Genomic DNA, 13,460 nt, shown 5'->3' with positions numbered 1-13,460 from the left:
CATTACAAGTAACATCACAAAGTTCTTGTACACTCTCATACATTACAACATCGGCGTCAGATCCTCCTACAAAAGCCCCTGCATCTTTCAGCCACGAATTTCCTAATATCACATCTGCAGAAGCTAATTTGGTTAAATATAGGGTGACACGAGAGCGTAGAAAGGAACCACAAACTGTGGGAATCAAAAAATCCCCTTTTGCATACAAAACCACTTCTCCCAACGCCACGGCCGAACCATCAAACGACTTGCACTGGAGTCCAACCGTCATTGGAAAGGTTTCTAAATCAATCTTTTTTGCAAAATCATTATTAATAAACGACGCCAAAGCACCGGAATCAACCAACACATAAACGTTAGCCTGATGATCATTATTTATTAGCATAGTCCCATTGAAGAAAGGACGGTTGTCTACTCGCGAAGCCTTCTTAACAAAATGGGTATGCTTACTATTTTCCGCAGACATTTTTTGCGACATGCAGGTGTTAAAAAACACTTCACCCGCCGACATTTCCTCCATATTCACCGCCTCCGCCGACAAAACCGGATCGTCTTCATTTGCCGCAGTGGTCCTCTTCTTGAAAGGAAGGCCATCGACCTCCGCCAATGACTGGCGTTTCTTCCCTTTGTCCGGTTGGCCCACAGGGGAAACCAATGTGCTGCGGTCGGACTGAAAACAAGCTTTTGAATGGGATGAGGAGTCGGGATTTTTCGCCAAATTTTCCGGCGCCCATTTTGACTCGCTCCGCCTAGAACCGGCTTTCTTCTTGCGAACCAAACCGCCCCACTCTCTCCACAACTCCAACATATCCGACATGTCCATCTTCGTATCCCTCCCCAAAGTACAACCTCTCTTTTGATAATATTATGCGCTTCATCGAACCTTCCACCGCATCGAATACAAATGTTCCGGTCCACGCATCCTTGACAAAAATTGGCATACGAGAAACCCGTGTCTTTCATGGCAGAAGTAACTTTGTCCAAGTCCATAGCATCACCATCAGGAATCTTGCTTTGCGGAACATGCGCCGGAGGGGCAGGAGGCGCTCGGTAAGCAGGCTGATTAGTCGCTTGGGGTGGTTGAAATTTTGGGTCAAGGATTTTGCTGACTCCTGCAAGATTGCGAGAAACAGCCACCGCAATTTCTTGCTTGAGTTGAAGATCAACGACGTCCGTCCAAGGACCTCTAATAAGCGCTAACTTGACCAGATTGGGGTCAATTGCCTTGTTGTAAGCTTTACACCTCGATCGATCATCCAGCTTTAAGGGTCGGAGCAACGAATTGAAAAGAATATTGAACTCTTCAATAGTCTTATTCCCTTGGCGAGCCGCAAAGAAGGCGGCTTCCGCTTCTTCAAGCTCGTGATGGTTGGCAAAAGTATGTTCAATCGTTTCCATAAAGGAGTCCAAATCACGAAGCTCCGGCAAAACATAATCCATTTTGGCGGAAGCCTTAAGAGCGGGCAAGTTGAGAGCCGAAGCGTTGTCCGACAACAATCCGCGCCACCACGTGTACGAAGGGACCTCTCCCTCAAAACAACCAGGACCCGCACGAAAATAACCCGCAACCCAGAGAATCTTCTGTTTTTCCGTGTTGAATTGTTCCCCAATACGTTCAAAAGTATTCCTCATGGAAAAACAAAAATGATTAGTTTCTTGAGGAGCACCGGTAAAGTAAATGTGCGACTGATGGGGGGGCTCAATAAATATCCTTGGCTTTTCCGTGTGTTGAGCACCGGCAAACTCCAAGCGTCCCAATCGGCTGGCCAAAACTTTGTTTGATCCTTCGACCAAACCATGCAGATGAGCGATTGACTCTTGAGTGGTCAATTGGGTTTTGCGTAGTTCTGAATGAAAAATGTCCTTGATGTTCTTATTGTCCTCTTGAAGTTCTTTGATCAATTTCTTGTCTTGACGAGCTTGAGCGTTCAAAAGCGCGATCGAAGCCGCTTGAGCCTGGATCAAAGAAGACTGAGTCGAATTATCAACCCGTAAGTTGGACAAAAGAACCAAGACATCGTCTTCCGGTCGGTCATTTGAAGGGCCTTGAACCGGGGCATGTTGAACCACAGATGGTTCAGGTGAAGCCGACGGAATGTAGCGAGGTGAGAAGGTCATAAACGCCGGGGAGTTTTGATTAAGTGGCGAAGGAGTTCTGACCGAAAAAAAAGTGTTTTGCGTGTTTGATGGAATAGGAAGAGTTGCGATAGGAGGTGGAGAAGGTGTAAACATTGGAGAATTGCGAATTGGAGTCATCAGAGCAAATTCCGATGTGTCCGACATAGTATATATATATAAAAAAACTTCTTCTTTTGAGATGATCGGGATATAACTGTGAGGATCTGCCTACTACTCAGTTCACTATGTGGCTCTGAAACTTACCCAAGAGGGTAGTTCGCCGTATGCTTGAATAGTAAGGTTAAGATTTAGATAGTCTCCGTTGGTAATAAGGTTTTTGATAGACTTCTTTCCAAGGATGAATTACTCGGTTTTTGATAGTAGTATATAAATGATGAGGAAACTATAACATGGAATATCCCGATGGGAAAAAGAAGGAAAGAGAGGAGAAGAGTAAACTTGGAGGAGCACAACATATAATGAGAAATCGAACAACTTCCGATGACGACACAAGATTTCAGAAATACGTCATCAATCATGCAGATCGGATTTCCCCATAATGACAACAACAGAACTCCGATCCCGATAAGCCTGAATAAAGCTTATATAATGAAGCACAATTATCAGCGTAATTCATCATAAATATTCACCAAGTCGTTACACAGGAGTTCATCCAGAGTCTCTCACAATCAGTAGTTACTCGACACACTTCATCTCCTAGGATATCTTCTTTCATGTTTGCACCATCCCACCCACCCATCTGAAGGCTCAGAGAGCGGTTTGGGCTTAGTGCCTCAATCCCTCCTCCCTGACCGTTCAGGTTTCAGCATCTGCTTGGGGAAAGGCCCTCCAAATTCCACGAGATCTTGGCGCAACCAGATCTAAGGAAGAGGGCTATTTTCCCTCTCGCCCCATACACACTGTGGCCAGTTTGTGAGACAAAGAGCTCCCCTCCCTAAAGAGTGTAGAGCCCGCCTTGAGGCACAGAGTGTCAGATACGAAACCTGAGAGAGGTGCACGGCGCGTATGCTGAGTGCGGCAAGCGGCCGGCACGCGACAGGCCACAAGCACCTCTCCATTCCCCGGCATGCAAGCTGGCGCAGAATGGACACAAATCTGAGATTCAGGCCCCCGCGCGTCCAAACAGGCCCCAAGCCTCTCCTACAGAGAGCGCTCCGTGCAGGTCCTCCAGACCTCCGTTCGAGTAGCTTTGTTGCAAGGGGCCACAAGAGGTGTGTCCACAAGAGATCGTTCTCTGTTAGAGCCGGCCATTGATTCAGGAATGTGGGGTGTTTCCTGATCCAGGAAGGCCCTTTCTGCTTCCCCGCCTCGCGAAGGAAATCGGGCTTGCAGGACCAACTTCAGCCTGAAAAAGTGCACGAGTCAGCGTTGGACGCCCGCAATCTCTGTGCACTGCCCCGTCAAGCTGCATGGTGGCCAGTCCGCTCTGTTCTCCGGTGCGCACGGACTGCTGCGGCACCATCTATCGCGCCTAGCTCTGGTGCTCCAGCAAGGCACACACACCATGGTTGTCTCAAACTACATCAACAGGGGAAGACGCAGGCCTACCACCAGCCCAAAACTCACAGGGTTTGGAGTTATCATTACGGCTGAGGAGCGTTCCAGCACCGAGGCAAGAGAGGGCCGTGTATATACAAGTACAGCGGGGCGCCCCGCAGAGCACAGGTTGCCGAGTCACCGCGCAAGACCCCAGCGGCCCACTGGCCCGTCCTGCGAGTCCGCAAGAAGAAGAGCGCCGCCGGGCCGCGGGCCCAGCCCGGCCAACACCGCCCTCGGAAACAACGCCAGAGCCTGCGCGAGTCCGCGCAAAAACAAAAGAACAGACGGATGGAGAGAGCCAAAGACGGAGCCGGCGTGGGCGACAAAACCCGGCAATGGTTGAGCGGACTAGTACCTCGGCTTGCGCGGGACAGCGGGGTCGAGCAGGAAGTAAGAGATGGCCTGGAGGTCGAGCCAGCGGGCGAGGGTGTCAGCATGGAGGACATGCTTGGAGAGGGCGGGCGGGGAGCGGCGGGGTCTGGGGGCCTTGGGCGCGGGCCTTTTCGCGGGCGCTTCGTCCAGCGCGTCCTCGCCGCTGTCGTCGTCGGAGGAGCCGGCACTCGAGAGACCCTCCGCCCGGCCGGCGTCCTCGCGTTGGCGCAGATGGTGGGCGAACGTCGCCTCGAACTCCTGGTCCAAGACGGCGCGGACCTTGTCTTCGAGCACCGCCAACTGGATGGGCTGCCAAAAAAAAAAAAAGCCAAACCTCTCCGGATCGTCAGTGCATGTGGGAGGGAGTCAGGGGGAGGGGGGGGGGACGGACCTCGAAGCGCAGGATGCGCAGGTACAGGGCCGGGTCGATGGCGAGCAGGCAGGCCATGACGCGGCTGAGCCCAGCGAGGTCGAGCTTGACGGAGACGATTCTGACGGCTGCGGGGGGGTCGGCGGGGAGGGGATGGAGGGCGTCCCAGAGGCGGAGGACCTTCCTGGCGAGGGCGGGCTTGGTCTTGGGCATCGAGTCGAGGGCCGCACGCGCCGCGGGCACCCGCGCGGGCTCGGCGGCGTCGGCCGGGCGCGCGCGGATCCGATGCGCCAGCGCGGCGTGCTCGCGCTCCAGCTGGGCGCGCGAGAAGCTCTCGAAGCACGGCCGGACGGCCGGCCCATCGTCCGCGTCCGAGGCCGCGAACAGCGCATGGTCGGCCGGGTTGAGCAGGTTGAGCTCCCACTCGAGGCTGTCCTCGCGCGTCTCCTCCTGCGGATCGGCGCGGGACCCGGGGCGGTCGTCGTCAGCGGACCCGGACGAGCCGGCGTCTGGCTCGGCGTCGGAGCGGGAAGGAGAGGCGGGCTGTTGGCGGGCCCATGCGGCCTGGGCCCGGGCGACCAGCGCGGCGGTGGCCAGCCGGGGGCCGTCGGGGTACCCGAGCCGCTCGCTCTCGTTCTCGAGCTGGGCGCGGGTCCAGCGCTCGTAGGATGGCATCACGCTGGCCTGTTGGCCAGACGAGCTAGAGCCCGAGCGGGAGTCGTCGTCCTCCTCCTCTGACGAGGAAAGCGCGTCGCGCTTGGCCTTCCCCTTGGACGGCGCACGGAGGGGGCTATCGGGCGGGCTTCTTGAGCTGCAAGAAAGCGAGAGGTTTCAGGTGAGGGGCTGGCGGGGCGAGGGGCGCGCGGGGGGAGACTCACGACTGACCGGCTGTACGGGAAGGCGTCGTCGCCGCTGGCGAGGGCCCAGAGCGAGTAGGCGCGATGGATGTCGTTGGTGGAGACTTGGGCGTTGCGGGCGAGGGTGAGTTGGCGGAGGTGGTTGAGGGATGGGGAGCGGAAGGCGGGGGGGGAATGGTCGGGGGGAGGAGGCCTGCTAGCAGCTGGTGGTGGTGGTGGTGGTGTTGGGGGTTGGAGGGGGCTGTGGCAGGGGGCCGTGGGGACGATGGGGACGGGGGCGAGGTTCTGGGCGGCGGCGTGTCTGTGGATGGGGCCGGCGTCGAGGGCCTGGTGGTGGAGGATGAGCTGGATGCGGGCGGGGATGTGGCGGGCGGGGATGAGCTGGGCGCGGGCGCATCGCTGGATGTGGTCGAGCTTCGAGCGGGGGGCTTTGTAGGTCGTCCAGCTGTTCTCGCAGGCCGGACAGCGGGCGAGGCGGAGGAGGGTGGCGTAGTCGATGGCGATCGCTGGCTCTGCTTCTGCGTCTGTTTCTGGGGTGGTCTGTTGCTTGCTGGCTGATGGGCGTGCTGCTGCTGATCCTGATGAGGTTCGGGGCGTGGGTTTGTGGCGGAACTTTGCGAGGAGGGATGAGAGTGAGTTGTCGCTGTTGTTTGTGGTTTCTTCTGTTTCTTGTTTCTGTTGTTCTGTTTCTTGTTTCTGTTGTTTCCGTTGTTTCTGTTGTTGTTGTTGTTGTTGTTGTTGTTGTTGTTGTTGGTGGTATTCTATTCGTTCTGGTTCTGAGTCGTCGCAGATCTGGGTTTGTGGGGAGGCCATCCTTTGGCTGGATGCTCCCCATGCCAGCGGGCTTCCCTTTTAATTCGATCGCTGCGTGCTGCGTACTGCTGCGTGTGCCGCGGCTGCTGCGTGTGCTGCGTACTGCTGCGGCTGCTGCGGCTGTCCTGGTTATCCAACAATTTTTTCCTCAACCCAGCCCTCCGCCCTCCACCCTCCACCCCCAGGAAATGGCGGACCTCGACTTTCTGCTCGCCAGCCTCCTCCCAGCAGACCACCAGCCCATCAGCCCCCACACCGCCGACCAGCTGGCCGCCGCCCTCGAGCAGCCAGCAGCAGCAGCAGCCGAACAAACCCAGGCCGAAGCGAACAGGTAAACAAACAGCACCACCACAAGCCAGCCCACACTGACTGGCACCTGCTCATCCACAGATCCTTCAACCGCATACATGCTCTCCTGCTCGCCAAGGAAAACTCCCGCAACGCCCTCGGCGCACGCCTCGCCAGACTCGCCCTCCACAACCAGCCGCACTGTCTGCCCTCCCAAGGCCCCCGCTGGCTGCAGGCCATCCAGAACATCCTCCCCGTCAGCAGTCTCCCCCACACACACACCATCATCATCATCATCGATATCCCTAACTGAAGCCATGCATTCACACAGCGCCATAATGCCCCCGACCATCCCTGCCTCGACCAGCTCGTCCTGCTCCTCTCCAACATCCTCGAATCGGCCCCCCGATGGCCCGACTTCGCCCGCGAACACTGCCACCCTAAGGCCATCACCACCCTCGCACGCAGCCTGCTCGGCCTGGCCGCAGACACCCACCCGCCCGCCGTAAGCGCCCCTCTCTCCGCAGCAGACACACCCACGACAAGACTAACATGCCACAGATCCGAGCCCGCGGGCTGCGCACACTCGCCGGCCTGGTCGCCCGGCACGCCTCGCTCCTGCGCCCGCTCGCCAGCCAGCTGCACGCCGCCGCCCTGGCCACCGTGCTGAGTCCGGAGCCGGCGGTGGGCCCGGCGGGCGCCAGTCTGCTGACCCAGCTGTACCGGCTGAGCGGGAAGACGGATGCGGCGGCGAGCTGGGCCAAGACGATCACGGCGACCATCGGCACCCTCGACCCGCTCCTCGCCGCCCTCCTCTCGCCCTTCGTCGCCCATCAGCCCCGCGACCCGCCCCTCGCCCCGCTCGAGATCCCGCTCCAGGACCTCCTCGGCTCCGCCTCCCCTCTGCCCCTCCACCGCATCCCCCTCCTCCTCGCCCGCGCACAGGCCCTCGTCAACGTCCTCCTTGCGATGCTCGCCCAGCCCTCCGACCGCCCCGTCCGAGTGCCCCTCGCCCACCTCGTCGCCCTCGCCTCCAGCCTCCTCCTCCTCCGCAACGCCCCGCCCCACGACCGCGCCGACCAGGCCTGGAAGCTCGCCTGGGAAGCCCTCGGGGGCACCGTCGCCCTGCGCGTCATGGCGTGTCGGCTGGTCGCCAGACTATCCGAATGGTATACACTCTCTCCCCCTCCTTCTACCTCCACAGCACAGCCAGCTGACATGCACCCAAACAGTGTCCGGCTGCGGATGACCCCGTTCACGAGCCAGATCCTGACGATCCTAGCGGGCGAGATCGAGGCGGCCCGCGAGCGGAGAACGGGCGAGGTGACGGTGATGTGCTACACGTATGCGCGGGTGGTGCAGAGCAGCCCGTGCAACCCGGAGACCGTCCAGCGCACCCTCGCGCCGCTGGTGGAGGTGCTCCTGGCCGACATCCAGGCCATCTACGGCGCCCGCCCGCCCTCCGCGTCTTCCGAAGGGGCCCCGCAGCCGAAGAAGGCGCGCAGGAAGGCCAGCTGCGCCCCGGCCTGGACCGCCGCACCCGTGGTCGACCCGCTGGCGCTGCTCGTCGCCGGCCGCGCCCTCAACAGTTGAGTCCCCCCCTATCTACCCCAGCCGAAAGAAACTAATCCTGTTGGCGGTGCGAAGCGCTCGAGATCCTGCTCGCCGCGGTCCCCCACGGCTTCCCGACGCCCTACCTGAGTCTGTGTCTGCGGACGCTGGCCAGCCTGGCGACCCACCCGAGCTTCGTCACGCCGGGCGCGCCGGCCGGGCACGGGCGCGGCGTCCTGACGAGCGCGGGCCGAGCATGTCCGGGGCAGGGGTTTGCCAGCCGGCCGGGGCTGCGCGCGAAGGTCCTGCGGATCCTGGTCGCCAGCCTGGGCCTGCCGCGCGCGTCCCACCAGCCGCTGATGGCCGTCAACGTCGCCCAGACGCTGGCCGGGCTGCTCCCGCGACTGCTCACGACGACCGACCCGACGATCGCCGCGCTGGCCCGCCACGGCCTCGTCGCGCTCGCGGCCCTCGCCAGGCCCCGCGTCCCGCCCGTCTTCCCCGCCGCACACCACGACCAGGCCTTGCTCGACGTCGAGCCGGTCGACGACAGCGACGAGGACATCCGGGCCCCCTCTCCCCCGCCTCGACCCGCTCCGCCGCCGCCTCAGACCGCGCCCATAGCAGCCCCGCCCATCCGCCTCGCGCCCCCCAGCCAAGCCCTCCCCGCCCCTCCCATCGCCGAACAACATCTAATCGCCGCCGAAGAAACAGTCGTCCCGCCGACGGCCGCCAAGCGCAAGTCCGATCACGACCTCCCCCGCCCGCTCAAGAAGCCCGCCGCCGTCGAGCCCGTCGCGCCCGCTATCGAGCCCGCCGCAGCCGCTGTCGAGCCCGACTCATCGGACGACGAGGACGGCAACCCCAGGATGCCTGCGTTGGTGTTCGATGATGATGACGACGAGGGGGGCGAGGATCCGGTGGGCGAGGCGGAGGCGCAGGCGCCGTAGCCGGGCCCTCTTTATACCCCAGATACAAAGCCCTGCTGCTTCCTTCTTTCCTGCCTCCGCTTCGCTTGGGCTTTTGTCTCTCTGTCTCTTGGTGCTGTGGATGGTGGGTGCGTGGACAGCAATGGATCCCATGGGCTCTCTGGAGTCTCTGTGCGTTGCTGGCTTTCAGCAGGCGGCCCAATGCTGTCAGTGCCACCTGGGCGGCACGGAAGGCCTGCGAGGGGCGTTATGTTCCCACGGCTGGACACATGCTCGCCACGCTGTGGCGCATAATCAACATGGTCAAAACCCCAGCTGGCTGCGCTGATGCGCACTTGATGCGTCGGTTGCGCGCGAACAAAAGGAGGGGGAAAGCAGTGGCATGTGCAATTCTTACGAGGAGGGTGCTTGTGGATGGGCAGGAAGAGGTGTGATGCATAAGTGAGCTTCCAACAGGGATGTATACGGAAATACAGGGCGGAATGCGGACGATCAACCCGCAGCTGGTTGGTCTGGTGAGACATACAAAAGATGAGGGTTTTTACTAGCTGATTGACGTCTCAATTCGGTTATCCTATCTTTCAGAGCAGCAACCCTGTCTGCAACTCTGATATGATCGCAATATCTATTCTTTGGAGCGCCATCAAGGATGCGCTGGATGGCGCGGTCATGTTCTGCGAGAAGCAGGTCCACATGGGCCGAGACCAGGGCCAGCTCGTCGCGCGGCGAGAATGGCGAGCCCCGCGAGGTGGTGGCGGGGGGGACGACCTCGAGGCCCATCGGCGAGGGATGCGTGCCGGCGAATCTGGACTCCAAGTAGATGCGGATGTTGTCCAGTCTTCCGTGCAGGCGACTGCACGCATCCATCAGTGCATACTTCTTCTCGAATTCGTGCCCTTGCTCAATCAGCTTCATGGCGGGATAGCTCTCCTTGAAAAACCGGGCCGCTTGGAAGACCACGGAGGCTTCATTGGGGTGTTTTCCATTCGGATCTAGCCGTTCGATCCTTCCGAGAACATAACACAGGTCTCGGAGATCCTCTGTCAGCATTCCACGTCGCGCTGATTCAGATGGAGACAATGGCGACTCTTTCTCTAACAGGGTAAGAAAAATCGGTCTTTTGAAAAGGGAATCGTGGTAGTAATCAATCGAGTCTTCGAGTAGTGGGACCTTTGCGCTTTCAGGTAGTTTCTTGTACCTGTTGAAGATTTGTTTCACGGAGTAGAACAAGAACAATCTTTGTTTTCTGGGTTCGAGAACTTGTGTGGGCGGAATGGAAAGCAAACACGTCAGTCTAGAATGCAAATGCGTAAAGCTGATAGTGAAAAGTGACATAAGTACCTGAAAACATCTCCCTATCCGGGGATGCATACCAGCCATTGAACACATTCTTGCAGTCTTCTATATGGCTGTTTCCAAACAAGTGAGGTTGATCATATATGTAACTGCGGAACATATTTTGCGCAGCTTCATCCAAAATCGCCTCGGTAAATAACGAGGAAAAACTGTGGTGATCGATCAAATGGTTCCTGTGCATGAAATGGATGGTTTGGAATCCGAGCCGGTGAACAGAGATGTCGCAATCAACATGCTGCTCGTGGTTGGGGCTGCTCTTCGTGACGAGATCCATAGTCTCTTCCGCGACGTCTTTCCCGATTAGTTGCATGATAATCCGCTGGCTGTCTCCGCCCAAGGCGGGCTCTTCAGGACGCCTGGCTGAGGGCTGCTTGCTGAGATCTTCATCGGGGGGCATCTTACTGTGCTCTTCATCATCGACAGCGGGCCTGGAACTGCTAGCAATATCTGCCGGATCACGGCTTTGCCTTGAGACAATCGAGATGGAGAAAAAAAAACATTTGATGAATGAGCACAAATCATATCGCTTCCCTCCATAGTTCACTGGACAAGGGTAATATTCTACAATATACCTTTCTGCTTCACCCAAGACAATTTTCGCATCATCAGTTTCAGCACTTTTTGGCTGGATCAAGAGATCGGTGGCTGGTGGGGAATAGTTGTTCGGAAGGATAGAGATAGTGGGGAATCGTCCTTTCAAAGTAGCCAGCCGATTGTCTTTCAGGATGGCAACTTTTTGGTGGATCTCGTCTAATTTGGACGCGTATCGGGATGGAACAAAGACAGAATGCTGCACTTGCGAATGGTACGGCTGTACCATAGCGCGGATGGAGGCTGAGCCCATGCTTTTCACATTTTCTCTGAGAGACCTGAACTCTTGCATGATCTGCTTTATCAGAACTGGTTAAAGAAAGCCGTTAGTGCTACTTTTTTTTAGAAACAAGGCTTCTGCATATTGGAGACCAGAGGCTAACTAACTTTCTCCTTCTTGCTTAGATTCTGGAAGCTCTGCCGCTATCATGAAGGTTAAGATGAATTGTTTGATTCAGTTGCTGGGGGATTTCCTTGAATGATTTGTTTTTGTTTGGAACTCACAGGTTCTTTGAAATCTGGTGCTTTTGATTGGGTTCAGAACTCTTTCAATATATTCTTCAGGGGATTCTTTGGCTTCTGTAAATGCAAGAGTCTTGGAGTTTCTTTGGACATCCAAAATATCGTTATGAGAATTACTGATGGCGGCTTCTGGAGTAAGAATGGAAAATCAAAGTTAGTCCTTCTACTTGTGGAATGTCAAGATGAGGATGACATGCTACCATCAACCACATCGTGATTTCTTGCCCAAGAGGTCAAGACATTCCCCGGCGTTGATTCTGTTGCTTTAAAGGGTAAGACTCCAATCAGCAGGACAAGCTGGGGGTACCTTGGATGAAAAACCATTTTAAATGGAAATTGAGGATAATTATTCCAAGCGATGGCAAGCAATCCTGACAAAATAATGTTTGAGAAGATATTTGTGGTCCCTGGGCCCTGTGTAGGAAAGAAATGACTGGACTTGCTGTGTAACTTGTGACGGAAGATGGGGCGTAAATCCCGACTTCAAACGGCTTTGAAACAGAAAGGCAGACGCTCTAATTTATCTTCGGGTGCAAGTCGGTCGAACACACTGCAATGATGCATTTTAAGATGAAACCAAGCCATGAACCATTTGGTATTATTGATGTCAAGTAACAGATGCAAGTCTTCAGAGTTGAGCCGGCTGAAACAGATGCCGGTCGTCATCGACCCTTCATCGATCATCGAAGCGCAAGTCCATCGACTACCTTCCCCGCCCGCTCAAGAAGCCGGCCGACGGCGCGCCCGGCCAGGCCGCCATCGAGCCCGACTCTGCGGACGACGACGACGATGATGATGGCGTAGGCTGCCTGCGTTGGTGTTCGTTGATGACGAGGACGAGCTGGGCGAGGACGCCGCGGCGGGCCTGGAGATGGGCTGGCCGAGGCGCAGGAGCCGTAGCCGGCGACACCGCCCGGCCTCTCAGCCATCCGGACGTGTCTCCTTCGGTTGCGCTTTATAAGGTTACGCCAGTCCCGACTCCATCCAACCATTTACTCTCTCGTTCCTGCCTCCACTTCACATATGCATGGATGGTGATTGCGTGGGCAACAATAGATCCAATAGGCTCTCTGCAGTCTTTGTGCGTTGCTGGCTTTCAGGAGGCGGCGCACTGCTGTCAGTGCGACCTGGGCGGCACGGAAGGCCTGCGAGGAGTGCCGTGGTCCCGCGGTCTGGAGGCTGGACACATGCTCGCCACGCTGTGGCGCATAATCAACACGGTCAAAACCCCAGCTGGCTGCGCTGATGCGCACTTGATGCGTCGCTTGCGCGCGAAAGACATAAAGGACGAGGAGCTGGGGGATCACACCTTGAGCAGCGAGTATGCTGTGAGTATCACGACGAACAGACAGTAGGAGCTGGTGGAGGCACACCTTGAGCAGCGAGTATGCTGTGAGTATCACGACGAACAGACAGTAGGAGCTGGTGGAGGCACACCTGCAGACCGGTGAATGTGGAGTGAGTAAGTTGAATGAGATTGGCAAAACAATTGAGATGGATGAATGAAACAACAACAACAGTAACTATACTAACCTTGAGCAGCGAGTATGCTGTGAGTATCACGACGAACAGACAGTAGGAGCTGGTGGAGGCACACCTGAAGACCAAGTGAAGCGATGGTGGTGAGATACATGATACGAGACAATGAGAGAAGAAATAGAGGCATACCTGCAGACCGGTGAATGTGGAGTGAGTAAGTTGAATGAGATTGGCTAAACAATTGAGATGAATGAAGTGTAAGATGCCAAATGTGGCAAATGCAAACCTGACGATAAGGAATGCGTCGCTGGTGAGCTCTAGCACGCACGGTATTGGGTCCAATCTTGGTATGATTACTACTCACCTGACGATAAGAAATGTGTTGCTGGTGAGCTCTAGCATGCACGGTATTGGGTCCAATCTTGGTGAAGAGAGAAGGGAACCGGTACCAACGTGTAGAGTAGACTAAGTACAAGGTTGGCTGTGCTGCAGTTATGCATACAAGATTGATATATGCATAACTCAGAATAAACTAAGATTGATTAAGTTTACCCTGTGGCTTCCCCTGTACTCTAACACCCCCCCCCCCCTCAACATGGTAAACTTTACTGCCTCAGTCCCAAGTTTGACATTTCCGCCTCCATTTTGTTTGGT

At 56.8% G+C, this 13,460-nt stretch overlaps 3 protein-coding genes across 3 annotated transcripts; 1 reads left to right on the top strand and 2 right to left on the bottom strand.

The window, feature by feature from the left end:
- Positions 1–4,026: 4,026 nt before the first annotated feature.
- On the bottom strand, positions 4,027–6,090 carry PtA15_17A110 (uncharacterized protein; the record flags this gene model as incomplete). Its single annotated transcript, XM_053164192.1, has 5 exons — positions 4,027–4,359; positions 4,442–5,231; positions 5,299–5,381; positions 5,542–5,801; positions 6,066–6,090. The coding sequence occupies 5 exons, from the start codon at positions 6,088–6,090 to the stop codon at positions 4,027–4,029; spliced, it is 1,491 nt and encodes a 496-aa protein (XP_053028183.1).
- Positions 6,091–6,110: 20 nt separating this feature from the next.
- On the top strand, positions 6,111–8,879 carry PtA15_17A109 (uncharacterized protein; the record flags this gene model as incomplete). The annotated part of the gene is made up of 7 exons (XM_053164190.1): positions 6,111–6,365; positions 6,434–6,634; positions 6,710–6,883; positions 6,940–7,966; positions 8,026–8,126; positions 8,199–8,481; positions 8,644–8,879. 7 exons carry the CDS (start codon positions 6,111–6,113, stop codon positions 8,877–8,879), a joined length of 2,277 nt encoding a protein of 758 aa, XP_053028182.1.
- A 471-nt stretch (positions 8,880–9,350) lies between these two features.
- PtA15_17A108 (uncharacterized protein) lies at positions 9,351–12,256 on the bottom strand (the record flags this gene model as incomplete). The annotated part of the gene is made up of 6 exons (XM_053164189.1): positions 9,351–10,117; positions 10,200–10,681; positions 10,787–11,114; positions 11,193–11,228; positions 11,310–11,456; positions 12,160–12,256. The coding sequence occupies 6 exons, from the start codon at positions 12,254–12,256 to the stop codon at positions 9,351–9,353; spliced, it is 1,857 nt and encodes a 618-aa protein (XP_053028181.1).
- Positions 12,257–13,460: the final 1,204 nt, after the last annotated feature.

The sequence above is a fragment of the Puccinia triticina genome, chromosome 17A (genome assembly GCF_026914185.1).
Source record: "Puccinia triticina chromosome 17A, complete sequence".
Lineage (NCBI taxonomy): Eukaryota > Fungi > Basidiomycota > Pucciniomycetes > Pucciniales > Pucciniaceae > Puccinia > Puccinia triticina.
The sequence above is the reverse complement of the archived record's forward strand: the minus strand, read 5'-3'. Positions and strand labels throughout refer to the sequence as shown.